The following is a 14,972-nucleotide window of genomic DNA, read 5'->3' on the forward strand; positions in this document are numbered from 1 at the left end:
GGACAGGTACTAATATTGGTGATCATGTCCATGTTCCCCGGATCGTGGTGCGGTTGTGCGTGTCATACATAGTGCATGTAAGCCTCTTAGACGAGCGAATGTCAACGCGGCTCAAATACAATCAATACCACACACAACAACGGGCTCCCAAACTTTCAGAAAAAAATTCAGAAAAAAATTCAGCACATTCTCTGTGTTGCTCAGGACAGGGTTTGAACGCCATCCTGGGTTTCTTCCCCAGCACCCGCCGATCCACCACCTACGCCGGCCCCCATATCAGCCCACTCTTTGTGGAGGAGGGAGGACAAAGGGACAAAAAAAGAAATCCACGATCCCAATCCTTTTTCTTGTGCTCATGGCAGGGATTGAACCTACGACCTTCGCATCACCAATAGTCGACGATTGCTCATCCGGTATTAGTACGACGCTCTAACCAACTGAGCTACACGAGCTTTGTGGCGTTGGTGGATGGGGATCCTTTGATGCGTCGAGGCTGAGTTATTTGGTGTCAAGAAGATAAGGCAGCGAGTGCGGGTGCAGCGGTTTCAAGTTGGAGGAATTGTGTAGCAGCAGATCTGTTTGGGCTAGAGAACTTTGCTCTTTGCACAATTATGCAAGCCATAAGGAATTTTTTTTTTTTTGGCAGCCATGGCAACAAATTGTGCCTCTTCTACTGATACCATGTGCCAAGGTGAGGCAGGTGGGTTTGTGGTTCGGTTTGCGGTGTGGGTGGCTTGAGCACAGAGACAACAACAGCATATGTATTAGATACTGCAGCTTGATGTAATAGCTTTCGACCAACAAGTTACAGGTGGTTTCGCGAAAAAGTCTGTGGGCGGCTCATACGTCGAAAAAAGCACAAATCAGTAGACAGAATGAAGCGGAGAGCGTCCAGTGTATTTGTTGCAGTAAAACATGTTGAGAAACATACAGAGTCAAGAGAAGAAACAGTCAATCTAATTAACCCAGTCCTAATTTGAAACAATTGGTAAGGAAATATCATGCAATGCATCCGCCGCAGCTTCCCATCCAAAGATGTATCCTATGCCTCCTTTTGGTATCAATGTTGAAATCAATGTTGAAAACAGAATACAAAGCAATTATTCAAAAACTAATATACCATATAATCTCAGAGAAGCGACGCACCACCGTCTTCTCCATCTGTTCCAATGACGGCACTGCTCATAAAGTCCGGCTCCATATCAAAGTCCATGCTGTGCAGCAACATGTCCAAGTCCGTGTCCGCCGCCGCGAGCGCATCCTCCGCCGCCGCCGCCGCTGCTACGTCTGTGCTCGGCTGCTGCGGCTGCGGCTCGAGGAATGGCATCTTCTCGCAGAGCAGCTCCTTGAACTTGCCGAGCAGCATGTCGTCGTCGGCAGCCGTGTAGTCTGTCTGCAGAATCTGTCTGGCCTCTGCACGGAGCGCCACGTCGCCGGGTATGTCGCCGTGCGTGAGAGCGTGTCGCTCGGCGAATTGTAGCAGGCGGGCCTCGAGCTCGCGTGAGCAAAACACCTTGGCGGGACGCGTGTGTGGCTCCGCGAGCGTGTCGAGGAAACTGTTAGCGGCCGTCGGCCCGGCCAGGAAGGGCTTGGCGCCGTCGCGCATCTCGACGGGCACGGCGCCGGCAAACGGGTCCATGTTGTCCGACTTGGGGCAGGCGTAGGGCGGCGCGAAGCCGGTACCGCCTTGCTCCATGGCCCAAGCGTAGCTATCCGGAAGGCCGGGCCCGCCGTCGTTGGTGATGCCCACGTCGCGCTTGAACCTCTGCAGCCACTCGGCATTGTCTGCTGCAGTCTGGTTCCAAGGGTCGTCACCGTCGTAGACGATCCATCGTGCTTGATAGCGCAGCTCCTCGTCTGTCGGGACGTGACGACTGGGGTTGTTGCGCGACGTGGTCGAGGCGACCCATCTCTTCAGCTCCTTGGCAAGACGGCGGTAGCAATTTGCATCATTGAGGAACGATGGAGCGCTACTGTGTTTACCGAATTGGGCTGGTTCGACATTTTTGGCACTCACGGCGCTTGGCCACCTCTTGCCTGGCGCTGCCCACTGTGAACTGGGTGAAGCTACAGCCGTAGCCTGATCAGACTGTTCCGGGGATGTCTTGTCCATGCTGTCTGGCGTCTTTTCCACCAGCGCATGTCGTTCCTTGAAAGCGTCCAACCACTGCATGCTGTCGGCCGCCGTCTGGTTCCATCCATCATCGAACTCGTAAATGATGATACGCGCCTGACGCTGGAGATCCTCGTCTGTGGGCTCCTTGCCTAAGCTGCGCTGGGCCTTCAAGAAATCACCAAGCTCACATTCCAGTCTAGAATAGCTGTGAATTGTTGAGTCGATGGAGGTGAGATCCTTGGAACGAATGGTGTCGCTCTTGATATCTTCTGTTCTGGGCAGATGGGCGCGGCGCCGGAAGCGGGCCAACCAGGAGGTCGACCGCTTGATCAGCCGAAGTAGCCAATTGGCAACAGCCTCGGAGGGGAAAGTGCAAATTTCTTCAACACGTCCAACGATTCGGCAAGCCTCTTCTTGCAGCTCATCATCCATGGCAATCAAGCCCAGCAACCTCTTGGCCTTGACAAACTGGTGAAGCTGAATTTCCATCGGACACTCCTCAAACAGATTGTCCTTGCCGTTAATCTTGAGACTCTGAAGCTCGGCGGCACGGAGAAGCGGTCCAAACTTGGCCTGACGAGTAATTTCTTCGTCATTCATGACAATGTCACGAAGCCAGGATACTTGGGTGGCGATGCCTTGTATAGACAGCAATTCGGAGGCAAAAATGATACGGCATCCTTCCAGGCAGAGTTCTTCGTCGGTCGGGTTCTTTCCGTATTGTTCCCAGTGCGAAGAGCCAAAGTTGGCTAGTTGCAGCTTGATGAGCTCGTACGCATTACGCGGAGACGCAGGCGGAGACTGGAGGGCAACATAGGGTAGAGGTGAGGTTCGCTCATGATGAATAAGATCTATTGCCAAAGGTCAGACGTCGCAATCTTGTCTATGGGAAATTTGAGTGGTCGCATACAGGGCGGGATGGAATTTTCAACCATGTCGAGAACGGGCACTTCGAAACCCCAGTCACCCTTCCAATCAGCCATGGAATAACCAGTCTTGAAATGCTCTGCAAGATGATCTACACGAATAGTCCAAGAATCCATCACGATGCCACAGAAACCACAGCGTGAGCGGATCTCTGGCGTCGCAATCTTCCACGGCTTCATCGCCCAGTCCAAAAACTTGACATTGTGAACCAATCGAAGGTGCTGGTTGAGGTGATCTTTGCGGTAGAATGTCCGCTCCTCAATGGCGCGCTCTTGGCAAGCAGAGTGATTGTGCGAGTCAATATGCGCATCATCTGGGTTGGCAATGCCGCAAAAGACGCAAGACATTTGTCCTGATTCCGGATTCATGACACGAGGCCCATGAGGGGTACAGACCCATCGTTCAAGAGACAAGTGTAGAGACTTTTCGTGTCTTTGCCAGTCGTGCTTTGTTCTGAACGTTTCGGTACAGAAAGTACATTGAAAGGTCTTCAATGGTGCAGAGAGATTGGCGTCGCCGTCGGGCTTGGTGGCGCCCCGGCGACGGCGACGGCGGCGGCCTCGGCTGTTGAAGGGCGCAGAGCCAAAAGATCCCCAGGAGTGTCTGGAGCCGTGAGAATATGCCGAACCAAATGAACCATTGCTAGACTGCGATGTTCCCACACTAGATGCTGAAGACTCCTTACAAAGCGACCTGTTGGAGCCGTCATCGGTGTAGTTGAAGCTGTAAGGCGAGTTGAGCCCTGAGGACAGGGCAGAAGACGAAGCGGTAACGGCCCTGGCAATGGCGCTGACCGAGGCCGGTTCGTGTTCTGGAGGAGAGACCTGCCAACGCTGCAGTGGGTTCATGGCTTCGAGGGCAGGTGTTCCGCGACGTTGCGGTATGTCCATTGAACCCGAGGTGGACCAGTTTCTGATGTTGGGAGAGACTGATCGAGGGGGTTGGACTTTGCCTCTGCGACGGGCATTGGCAAGCCAATTTGTGATTTGCGTCTTGTTCAGACCAGTCTGACGCTGCAGCATTTCTTTTTCCTCTTCACTGGGGTAGGGATGTCTGGTGTGAGTGGAAAGCCAGTTTTTGAGTATGCGGACAGACTCGCGAGAGAAACGGGCGCCAATCTTGGGTGGCGCAATGGGCACCGGGGCAAAAATGCCGTTATTCTCGGCAGACTGAGTAGCAGGAACTGGGACTGGAACTGGAACTGGAGCCGTAATAGTCGCAGCATTGAAGTTGGCAAAGCTAGAGTGTATGGGGTTGGAGTGTTGGCCGGTGACGGACCAAGGGTTCGAAGGCAAGGTTGCTGATGGCTCGATGGCGACGTTGGTATCGGCCAGAGCCCCGGCAAAGCTGCACTCGACACGGAGCGCAACGCAGCTGGTACAGTAGCCCTTGTGACTACCTTCGCGAATCTTTTTGCAGGTAAAGCTTCCGGCAGCACAATGGGTGCAGGCGGCCTGCGGAGCATCATACCAGGCCTCGGGGATAGGATCGGACATGACGCCGGGGACGGCAAAGAGGTCCAGGTTGGCATCGCCAGAGTAGTGCTGGAGAGCAGAGAAGCCAAAGTCATCTTCGTCGACATTTTCAAGAACCAGATCGAGGTTCTCGGTGTCGAGCTGAAAGTCGGTGGTGCCGCCAATGGCAGCGCCAGCCTCGTCCCAGTGGACAAACTCGTCCATGGAGCCAGACATGCTAAGAGTGCAAGTGATGGCTGGGGGGGGATGGGATGAAGAAAGGGGCTCAGCAAGGGCGTGAACGAGATCAAGGCGGGAAAGAGTGTCTCATTGGCAAGGCGCGATAGCGGATGGGATCTAAGGGCGCACTTGTTGTCAAAAGTCAAAAGTGTGTAAGCTGGTCGGCCGGTGCAAACGGCGTGTATACAGCAGGGCGTGAAAGATGAAGCAGTGGAGAGTGGTAAGAGCTAGAGAAGAGCGAAAGTAATGATGATATATAAGCAAGGGAGCCTGAGTGATCCGTCAGAAATGATGGGCAAGATTGAAAAAATCGAGGGCAGACAATGTTGATGCGAAGAATACGGAAGAGTTGTAGACAACGGGGATGGAGGATGGTGGTGAGTTTTGTTTAAACGGCCAGCATTTCTGGGGCATTCTGGGGCCTTTGGGGCAGGAGAAGAGAGAAGACCGGTCAGTGGGTTACAGAGGGCTGTAGGTACCTGCAAGTCAGTGGTTATAGCAAGGTGGGCCTGCAAGAGAGAGCATGAATTAGCGCGAAGAGGCATGTATTTTAGAGATTTTGTCCTATGGACCGCTACAAGTCCTCTGTAAACCACCAGTAGCCTCCTTCTACTCCTGAAACGCTCCAATCAGATGAACAGGCTGGCCCAGAGTCACGCAACAGCGGGTCCCAGTCCGATCCGGAGGCGCAAGAGGCGGTCCTCAAACAGCCCACCAGTTGACGGCCTGTGGAGCCCGACTTGTCAATTCTGCGCCCTTGCTTTGACATGTTGGGCGGAGAGTCCAAGTACGGAGTAGTGACCACCACCAACCGCATCATATTAATGCACCTTTTACGGCGTTAAACTAACGGCTCTGCCACTTGGCCCCAATAACTACCTATACCGTGGAAATAACCGTCAGCCCCTACCGTCAATTGCGGAGTACCGCGCCCAGCCGGATTCTGCCTGCCAGCCGCGACTGAGAACTGAGCACTTCATGCCTGGTTACTTGCGGATGTACGGAATACATACATGGGCACGCAATACCGGCACTTTTCGTTCCACGTACCATTGGCAAACCAAACAATGCACGTTCACGATTCAACTAAACTTGCTCAAACTTCACTGTACTCATACACAATTTGTGATGCACGATTCAGTCAAGCCTCGTCCAACTCGACCAAAACCACTAGAATACTCCATCACATTCTTGCATCTTCCTCTTTTCGGCCAAGTCGTCGGCCCGGCCGCCCCTCCACCACGCGGCTTCCAGTATCGAACTACTCCGCGGATCCTATCTTTGGGGCCCAAGAACAACCCAAAAAAAAGTCTAAAAACAAATGAGAGATCACTGATAGCGTAGTCGCGGATAGTTTCAACGAGGTGCGCCGATGCTTGCCGAGATTGATAATGCTCAGATGACTCCAACTGCACCCCCACGCCATTCGATCTGCAATGCACAAACCCCAGGAAGGTGCTCCAACCTGCAATCAAAAGTCGGTGTTGTTACCGCCTTGTTCAGCACTACTGAATCTTCCTGTCCTCTTTTGGGGTTTGGAGCTGGGCGTACTCAAGGTCAAAAATTCACCTGTAGGCTTCAACTGTACTCGATGGTCATTCGCCAGATGATATTGTCCATCTTATCCTTCCGTCTCAATTGATGTCCTAATTCGAATGATACACGTGCGCATCATCGCAACAGCCTCAATTGCGCCTCGTGAGGCTGATGGTCAGTGGCTTCGTGCATGCAGCATTAATAATACAGAACCGTCCCCCCGTTCTCATCCAAGCGCGGGGGCGGCGTCAATGCCCTGCAAACCTTCGCAAGGCTCTGGAACCTTCCCGGTCGCGGAGCGGCTGAAACTGACCAAGTACCTCCTCACGCCTCCTAACGGCCTTTTTTTCTTTTGCCCTCCGTGCTAGCCATGCTCATCATGCTTACTCGTACTTGCGCGTCTTCGCCGAGTTGGTCGACGGTCGACGGATCCACATCCCCGGACCCTCGCACCGCAGCTTGACCTCGCAGCATCGACGCGTCCGCAGCACGTGCCATGCATACCTGCACATTGATGTGACTCGATCTGCCTGGCCTCGGTACGCCTTCAAAGGTTATCAAGCATAAGCATTGCACACTGGCGTAGTATTACAATCATCAAAATGTCTCATTAGCATCATTCATGTTGTAAAAAGGTTTTCTATAACCACGTTACCGCCCATACCATGGGTCCATCTAGCAGTTTGGTGCGGACCTTTTCCATCTAAACTAATACAAGAAAGCAATTCATATTCCCAATTCTCTCTGTTCCAGTCTCGCATTCTTCCATCCCCAATCGTATCAGACAGGACCAACTTCTCTCGGAAGCAAACTTCCAAAACAAAAAACAAATCATGGTGCAAAACCAAAAATACCAAAGCGCCTTCAACCGTTGCACCATGTAGCTATGCATTCTCCAGTGCCCTTAGCTCCATGCCATAAAACAATAAGAGAGTCATTAATCGTTCCTCTGCCGTCGAACCATCTCTGCGTGCGGCCGTGACCCCATCAGCCCTCATTCAGCTGGACCTGAGTTTGTACAGTTCTCGCTCCTTTGCAGCGAGCATCTCACGCATCTTTTCCGTTTCTCTTTCCAGCAGCTGTGTTCGTTCTGCTCTTTGATCATTTTCCTGATTATTCTGCGTCGGGGTGCCATCACGCGAAGAATACGCACTGGGGCGATTAACCGGCGTAAAGCCCTCAGCCGGAGATCTCAGCGGCGCAAGTGAGTACTCTGGTTTGCCACCCCTTGCTTCGTAAGTCGAGTTTGACGCTGGATTCAGTATATCCCTAATGGACGACACGCGCTTGGCACTGTCGTAGCCTCCCTCTGTGCCGACAACAGAAGCAGGATCTGTAGCGGAAAATGATCTTTTCCTACGAGGCGAGATGAATGAAGAAGGCGACAATGACGACTGTCTTTCGGAGCCGGCTGTCATTGACGTGAGAGGTGGTAATCGGTTCTCGTCATTCAAGAAAGTCTGCGCATTTCGAGTTGAGGACGGGGTTTGGCGATAGGCTGCCAAGTCCGATGCAGACGGTAGTGGCACTGGAAGAGGTGATGGGTGCTTCGCTTCATGTCGTGGCGTGTCCAAATCCATTGGCACAGGGTCCTCGGGCTTTCGACGTAGTCCGAGATTGATAGATCCGTCATCATTCATGGTGCCTCGTTCGGGTGTAGTCTCGTTGCTGGGTGAGTCCATCGCCAAATCCCCATCTTCGCCTTCCTCCTCTTGATTTGAAGGAATTACCCTTTTGCGTCTTTTGATCGTTGCCTTTTTCATTGTCACTGGTCGATGGACTCCATGGAGCCTATAGTACAGGCCTGCAGAGATCTCGCGTTAGCATACAAGGATCAGATAGACTCATCGCCTACTTACCGCATGCGTTGCAAATCATATTGCCCTCTCCATCTCTTCTCCAAAGCGGCGTGATCGTAGTACCACAATTCGAACAAGCAATAACAGATGACTGTTGGCTTTGCGCTTGCAGCGCATTCACGTCAATGGGGGCTGGACCATCGCTAGCTGTCTCATCTCCTCCTTGACAGCCACCTTGCCTATGTAGCATGCTGAGTTTCGAAACGCGATTGTTATATGCTGGGCAACCATTGCAGCCCTCCGCGCCGCCTGTCCCGTTACAACGTCCACCTCCCGGGCATGTCCCCGATGGCGTCTTTTCCGCAGCAACGTAGGTGGCACCAGCGACTTTGGGCGTGGAGTCTTGTCCGGAGTCGCCGGCTCTTGATGTGCTTGCCAGAGGTAGTTCCGTAGAGACTACCTTTGGTGGCTTCTTTAAATTTGTTGGTCGGGCCGAGTTTCTGGCTCGTAGATAGAGCCCACATGCATTGCAGATGGTAGCACCTTGCGGAGATCTTCTCCATAGCGGTGTTTCTGTCGTTCCGCAGTTGCTGTTGATGTGTTAGCTATGATCCAATTACGGTAAAGTCATGGGTTGCATACCTGCAGATCTGGCCGTGGCTCGACGAGGCACCAGACTGTTGCTTCTTCTTGGATCCAGCTCCTTTAGAAGATGGTTCTGCGGCGCTGGTTGCGCTTGGACTTCGGCTTCCGTTCTTCAGGGTTTGTCTTTGGTTCTCGCCATCGGGTGATGGTCGCGAGGAAGCGGCGGTAGTCGAGCTTTCACGGCCCCTTTCGAGGGGCCGCGAAGGCAAGGCTGTTCGCGGATGCGACACGGTTGTCGCTGGTCGTGAGGCGTCAGCCATGATTGGATCAAGACTACTTCGTCAGTAGATGGTTGTGCTGATAAGTTGGTGCGCTAGCGACAGTTGGCGTAGTGTTATAACCAGCGCTCACGATGCATCAGGTTCCGAGAGGTCGTCGAAGCGCAGCACACGAGTCCCAACAGGCTACAACCGACTGAGTTGAAAAGACTGCTGATCAGGCCGACGCAAGTGGCGGCTGTCCGGCGTTGGCAAAATCAAACAACCGCGTGGTGGGCAACGTCAACGTGTCCACCCTCGACGAAGATGTGGCCAAGGCAAAATCAGGTAGGGTATATGGCGTGACAAGGCGCAGTGCTGTGATAAGCGGGCGATAGCAGCGTCCCAGAGCGCGTCGGCTGTCCGTGTCGAAGTGACTGTTGTGGCTGCAGGAGAGCAAATGTCCTGGGAAGGGGCTGCGATGAAAACAGTTTTCCTTGGGTCAGTCAGCTAGACCCGGGACAGGCGAGTGGCCAATTTAGTCGCGACGAGTACGGCCGCTCAGAAGTATAGCGAGTCCAGTTAACTCCGAGTAGGTGGCGGTCAAGAATCCAAGATGGCACCGGAGTCGGTACGAGTTTTTTTTGGCTCCTCGCCCAGTCTGCTGCGTCGTCTCTCGCAGCGCTGGCTGCTCCTTTCGGCCTTGGAAGGCGGCTTTTTCGCAGTCTCAAATACTATTTGGTACTTGGTGCTTCTCGCAGGCACCAAAAACTTGGGACGGATCCGACAACCGATTATCTGGAGCGTCACCACCGAGATACAAGCTGGGTCGGCTGGTCCGGTGGGGTTTCCAGGCTGCGCGCACACTGACGGCTCCTGAGAAAGCCTGTAAATTAGGCATTGATTACATTCGGCTCGCTGTCATTGGCCACTTTGCAGACTCGCGCCACGAAGGAGCCACAGGGGGCTTTTTCTTAGCTCGAGGTCGCCATGCGCTAAGCCACTTTGGCTCTCGCTCAAGCCTTTATCAGTTGATCTTCTGATCCGAGCGCACCTGCTGACCTAATGACGCAGCTTTCTTCCATTCTGGCTCCTTTGGTGGGGTGCAAGCTCTCGGCGCAACCACAGCGCTTCATGTCGCGACGCGTTTAGCTCGTCAATTTACGTTCGTTACCTGCTCAACTCGTTCGCCTGCACATCATGGCCTCTGATTTAGAAACTTCTAAACAAGAGCCTGCGTCGACATTGACTCTATCCTCAATCCCTCAAAAGCGTGCCATTGACGAGGTCCACAGTCCTGCGCGGCCATCGCCCTTGAACCCCGATGTCAAATTCGCAGACCCGCCCTCACAGACAGACGACGATGGGCAATCCTCTCGGTCGAAGCCTAGTAGGGTGAAGAAGGAGAGTCTGAAGAAGCGCGAAGCCAAGGGCGACAGCATACCTCCGACCCCTGACCCCAAGGCCGCCGTAAAGGAAACCGAACAAAGTGAATCAAGTCCGTTGCGCTACAAGCTTGCGCCACCAAAGCTTTCTGACTTTGAACCTCCAAGAGGGCCCGTCTTGACACAGCATCATGAAGCCATCATGCGCAATGGTGATGCTATTGAGTTTTTCGAGACATCTGACCAGTAGGCTACCTTGGACACCATGAGCCGCCATCCCTGATGTGCGATTTGCTTACCATATTCGTAGCGTCGCCAACAAGAAGAACTTTCGATATACACACTGCATAGCAGACCCGCGATTTCCTTCCATGATCTACTATCGCCAGACAGAGCCGGAGCCATTCGGGCCCCGATTTAGCTTCGAGGATGCCGCGTCGCACGTCTTCTTTGACAAAACAGCCCGAACAGTCACCACTGACAGGGGCTTCCGAATGGCACGCGCCAATGTTGCAGTACGAGAGGGCCGGTGGTATTGGGAATGCAAAATCACTCAAGGAGTGCGTCCCCCGCCACCGGGCGAGACGAAACCGGAGGGTGGCAAGCACGTTCGCATGGGATGGGCAAGACGTGAAGCATCATTGGATGCGCCAGTCGGGTTTGACGCCTACAGTTATGGCATTCGCGACGTAGCTGGAGAAAAAGTCCACATGTCCCGTCCAAAGGAGTTCTTCCCAGCAGGCGAGGGCATTTGCGAAGGCGATGTTATCGGATTAGAGATCCAGCTGCCCTCTGAGCGCTTACAACGCAAGATCATGGCCGGCCAGTACCACCCTGCTGTTGATGCTGCCGACGAGTCTCCTCGCCCGACGGCAGAGGGGCCAAACATTGTCCGTGATCGCGTTCCCATTCGCTTCAAGGCACATACCTATTTTGAGAAGATTGAGTATCACACTACGCGCGAGCTGGAGGATCTGATGCACCCGTCGCCATCCACCGCTGCCAGCGCCAACTCACACCCACCTCATCCGACACACTCCACACCTGCCCTCCGAACGCTGCCAAACTCTTATATCAAAGTATACAAGAATGGTGTGCTGATGGGAACACCGTTCGAGAACCTACTAGGTTTCTTACCCCCAGCCTCGCGGCCCATGCCGCAGGTTGGCGCTCGCGAGGGCCTTGACGATGGTATGCTTGGGTATTACCCGGCCGTGAGCATATTCCGAGGCGGTGCGGCAGAAGTCAACTTTGGGCCAAACTTCTGGTATCCTCCGCCCGATCTCGATGTTGTGTCAACAGAGCCTCAGAAGAAGACGCTGCGGGGAGTGGCAGACAGATACAAGGAACAGGTGGCAGAGGACGTAGTGTACGACATCATTGACGAGGTGGATTTCTGGATGCAAGACGGCGGTCACGACTCCGCCTTGGGGGGGGCAAATGTAAAGACGGAGGCGGTGAACTTGGCCCCCGGCCGCGAGGAAATTAAAGAGCTGGTGGAAGATGATTGAGACTGCCGCATTATAGCACGTCTCATTTACAGGCACTTCTCACGAATAATGATACCCGTCATGCGACCCCTAATATAATGAGCAAACATGTGCACGCTGAATTCGGCATGTTGTTCACTGCCTTGTATTATTGAATGTGCTATAAAAGGTATTTCATTTCATCACGCGTTACGTTATAAAGACTCATCGTCAGAGTCAGTATGTAGACATCTTACTTCGCCTTGCTAGATGTCGCCACTACTTCTCCCTCGGTCAGCTCGCGACTGGACGAGGCTGCCGTTGTCTCCTCCGGAGGCGTCACCTCTGCTCGAGATGGTTCAGGGAGCATGGGGTCATCCGGGAGCTCTTCGAAGCGGTCGCTGCCATCAATCACATTCTCCGTCTTTTCGCGCTCCAGGCGGACCTCGCGGCCACGCTTGTAGCAGTACCACAGCACAAACAATAGCACTATCATCAACCGGTCAGCGATGCGAAACGCCAAATAAAAATAAAAAAAAACTCGCACTACTATTTGTGTGAGAAGAGGGTAGGGAAAAAAAAAAAGACTTACATGATAGTGCGACGCTCCAGAGGACATTCATGCCGATAAAGGCGGGCCAGCGCGTCTTGAGCGCCTCAACAATGGCGCGCAGCATGGCGACGACGGCGCCGGGCTTTGTGACGAGCTCGATGATGTTTTGGGGGAGGAAAATCTTCTTGGCGGTGCCCTTGAGGCCGTCGTCGGTGTTGGCCTTGATGCCCTGGCTCGCCGCCGCGGCGGCGAGGATCTCGGGCCCCAGCGTGGCCGTCACCTTGTCGGGCAGCTGCGTGACGAGCTTCTTGAGCGACGAGGGCAGCTTGTCGAAGCCCTTTGCAATGGTGCCGTCGCGGTCCTCGATAAGGCTCGTCAGGTCGTCGACAGCGGTCGGCACGCCGTTGACGAGGTCCTTGAAGACCTGGGTAAACTTGGCCAAGAGCGCCGCCGAGTCGCCGCCGCCGAGCACAATCTTGTTGTTCTTAGCCGAGAGGTTCAGCCGGTCCAGCACGTTGCCGAGGTCCTTCTTCTCGCGCTCGGCTTCCGTGGTGGCCAGCTGCGCGTCTTGCGGCTTCAGGCCGTCCTCGGCCTTTTTGTGACGCGTAAACAGGAGCGAAAAGCGGTTGGGCCTCTTGTCCGCCTTGGCTTCCTCCTTGGTCGCGACCTCGTTCTTCTCGGCGGCTGCGGGGCCCGCAGCGGCGGCGGCGTCGTTGTCGGAGGGCCAGTCAAGGTCGGAAACGTCGATGCGGGGAGGCAGAGGGGGCGCGGGGCCGTCGTGCTCGGCGAGGAGATTTGCGATGAAGCGCTCGTCGTCCTCGCGCAACACGGCGTCCACATCGCCGTTGCCATCGTCACGTTCTTTGCCTTTTAGCAGTTTGGCAGTTCCATGGTCAATGTCATCGGCAGTCGTGGCATCATTCGCCGAAGCTTTTGCATTATCCGCCTCTTGCTTCGCCTTCTTCTGAGCGTTGTGCTTTTTGACCTTTTTATAGGTAAAGTATTCGATCATCGTGGGTGGCGCAGGCTGCGAAGCGTTTCAGCACAATTAATTTGAGGGTATCTGAACGGCTTCGACTGTGTTGAAGAAGTTTGGTAAAGTTGAGAGATGATTTGCACTCGAAACTTGGTTCAATTAATGTATTGGGGCTAGAGATCGATCCCGTATTATTAGCGGCGGTTGGGCAAGAGGCCGCCCTGGCACTGCCACCAAGTTAATATGGACGCGACGTCATGAGCGTTCATCCCAGCTGAACTCCACACAAGCTTGTGATTGTACTCAAACATTGCCGCGCGCCAAGCAAAAGAACAAAGACACAGGTTGTACGTCGTTTTATTAGTCGCCGCATCACTGAATCAGAAAAGAACATGGCAAATCGCACTGCTGGTCTGTGTGTTTCGTTCTTTCTTTCGCACACAGTTCGAACAGGTGCGAACAGGCTTCGCCCAGCCCCCCCTTGGCATGCGGCTTTCCGCCTTGGATTTCCATCGTGCAGCTGCAGTGCGCAAGCACATGCACGGGCGCGTCTGTAATGATCAATTTCTAGTGTGGGTATCATTAGTATACATGGTTCCTTCCCAATTCCGTACCGATATCAATGTTTTCTAGACCATGTAAGCTGCTCTTCTTGCTACTTCATTACTCCCTCTCATATTCGGCCATGCTTTGCTGTACTACCTCGTCCGCCAAATTACCGCTTCTGCCGCCACTTTGACGACGCCCTCTTTGATATGCTTGCGTGGATGTTACCGCCCGTTCTCCCACGTACAAATTTCCCGTCCACTCTTTCGAGCATCCGGGGCAATTCTTGTTTCGTCTCGTTCGCCAAAAAGCCTCCTCGCAGATGGCGTGGACTCGGATATTACAGTCGGGATCTGCGCAGCGCACTCCTACCGTCACAATGTCTTTGCATGCCTCGCAAAACTTGATTCTCTGCCATTCTCCCTCTTCTGCATCCGGATAGTTGAACGTGCCCAGGAGCCACGGCCTTAGCTCAAGGAGCGACCTCGGCGTCAGCGAATAAAACCCCTCTCTGCTCTTTTCAAACCATCCACCACCGACGAGGTTTTGTAGCACTGTCTCGACTTCGCTGTGCTTCAGGCCCTTGTCTGTGATTGCCTGCGACTGCTCGGGCTCGTCTTCGGTTCGGTCGACGGCGCTCTCCCTGCGATTGGGTCTCGCGAGCTTTACAGCCTGCATGTCGGTGAGTGCAATGACTTCCATTCGCGGTGTGTTGTATTTGTCGAACATAGCCTCCAGGGCTCGCTTGATGAACGCAAGTTCATCGTGGCTGAATGTTGTCGCAAGTTGCGTCTGCGCGTCAGAAGCAGTATTGACGAAAGCGTAAACTCGTTCCTTGGTGACTTGATGTTGCGTTCTTCGAATTTCGTAATCAAATAGAGATGCAGCTTCTCGAGCGGTTCGCATGAAAATGTCAAACGTTTCTTCCGTCACTTGTTCTGGGCGCACTAAACTGCCATTATTATCGGCGTTGAGTATGGCGGCGATGACGGGGCGCGATTCGCGAAAGGTCATGGAACTCCTTGCAAGCATTGCCTGAAGGAATGCTCGATTTTTATTGCTGTACTGAGTTTCACTTAGGGTCTCCATTGTGCAGAAGGTGTGGTTCTTGCTGCCGTAAAGGAAAGCC

At 53.7% G+C, this 14,972-nt stretch overlaps 4 protein-coding genes across 4 annotated transcripts; 1 reads left to right on the forward strand and 3 right to left on the reverse strand.

Annotated features, from left to right (window-relative positions):
* Positions 1-1,129: 1,129 nt before the first annotated feature.
* BBA_01719 (homeobox and C2H2 transcription factor) lies at positions 1,130-4,734 on the reverse strand (the record flags this gene model as incomplete). Its single annotated transcript, XM_008596816.1, has 2 exons — positions 1,130-2,967; positions 3,027-4,734. The coding sequence occupies 2 exons, from the start codon at positions 4,732-4,734 to the stop codon at positions 1,130-1,132; spliced, it is 3,546 nt and encodes a 1,181-aa protein (XP_008595038.1).
* Positions 4,735-7,271: 2,537 nt separating this feature from the next.
* Positions 7,272-8,977, reverse strand: BBA_01720 (siderophore regulation protein; the record flags this gene model as incomplete). The annotated part of the gene is made up of 3 exons (XM_008596817.1): positions 7,272-8,077; positions 8,133-8,662; positions 8,715-8,977. The coding sequence occupies 3 exons, from the start codon at positions 8,975-8,977 to the stop codon at positions 7,272-7,274; spliced, it is 1,599 nt and encodes a 532-aa protein (XP_008595039.1).
* Positions 8,978-10,114: 1,137 nt separating this feature from the next.
* On the forward strand, positions 10,115-11,810 carry BBA_01721 (COMPASS complex protein; the record flags this gene model as incomplete). Its single annotated transcript, XM_008596818.1, has 2 exons — positions 10,115-10,545; positions 10,610-11,810. The coding sequence occupies 2 exons, from the start codon at positions 10,115-10,117 to the stop codon at positions 11,808-11,810; spliced, it is 1,632 nt and encodes a 543-aa protein (XP_008595040.1).
* A 211-nt stretch (positions 11,811-12,021) lies between these two features.
* Positions 12,022-14,932, reverse strand: BBA_01722 (RING-like domain-containing protein; the record flags this gene model as incomplete). Its single annotated transcript, XM_008596819.1, has 4 exons — positions 12,022-12,257; positions 12,361-13,348; positions 13,704-13,848; positions 14,091-14,932. 4 exons carry the CDS (start codon positions 14,930-14,932, stop codon positions 12,022-12,024), a joined length of 2,211 nt encoding a protein of 736 aa, XP_008595041.1.
* Positions 14,933-14,972: the final 40 nt, after the last annotated feature.

The sequence above is a fragment of the Beauveria bassiana genome (genome assembly GCF_000280675.1).
Source record: "Beauveria bassiana ARSEF 2860 unplaced genomic scaffold BBA_S00003, whole genome shotgun sequence".
In the NCBI taxonomy this organism is placed as follows: Eukaryota; Fungi; Ascomycota; class Sordariomycetes; order Hypocreales; family Cordycipitaceae; genus Beauveria; species Beauveria bassiana.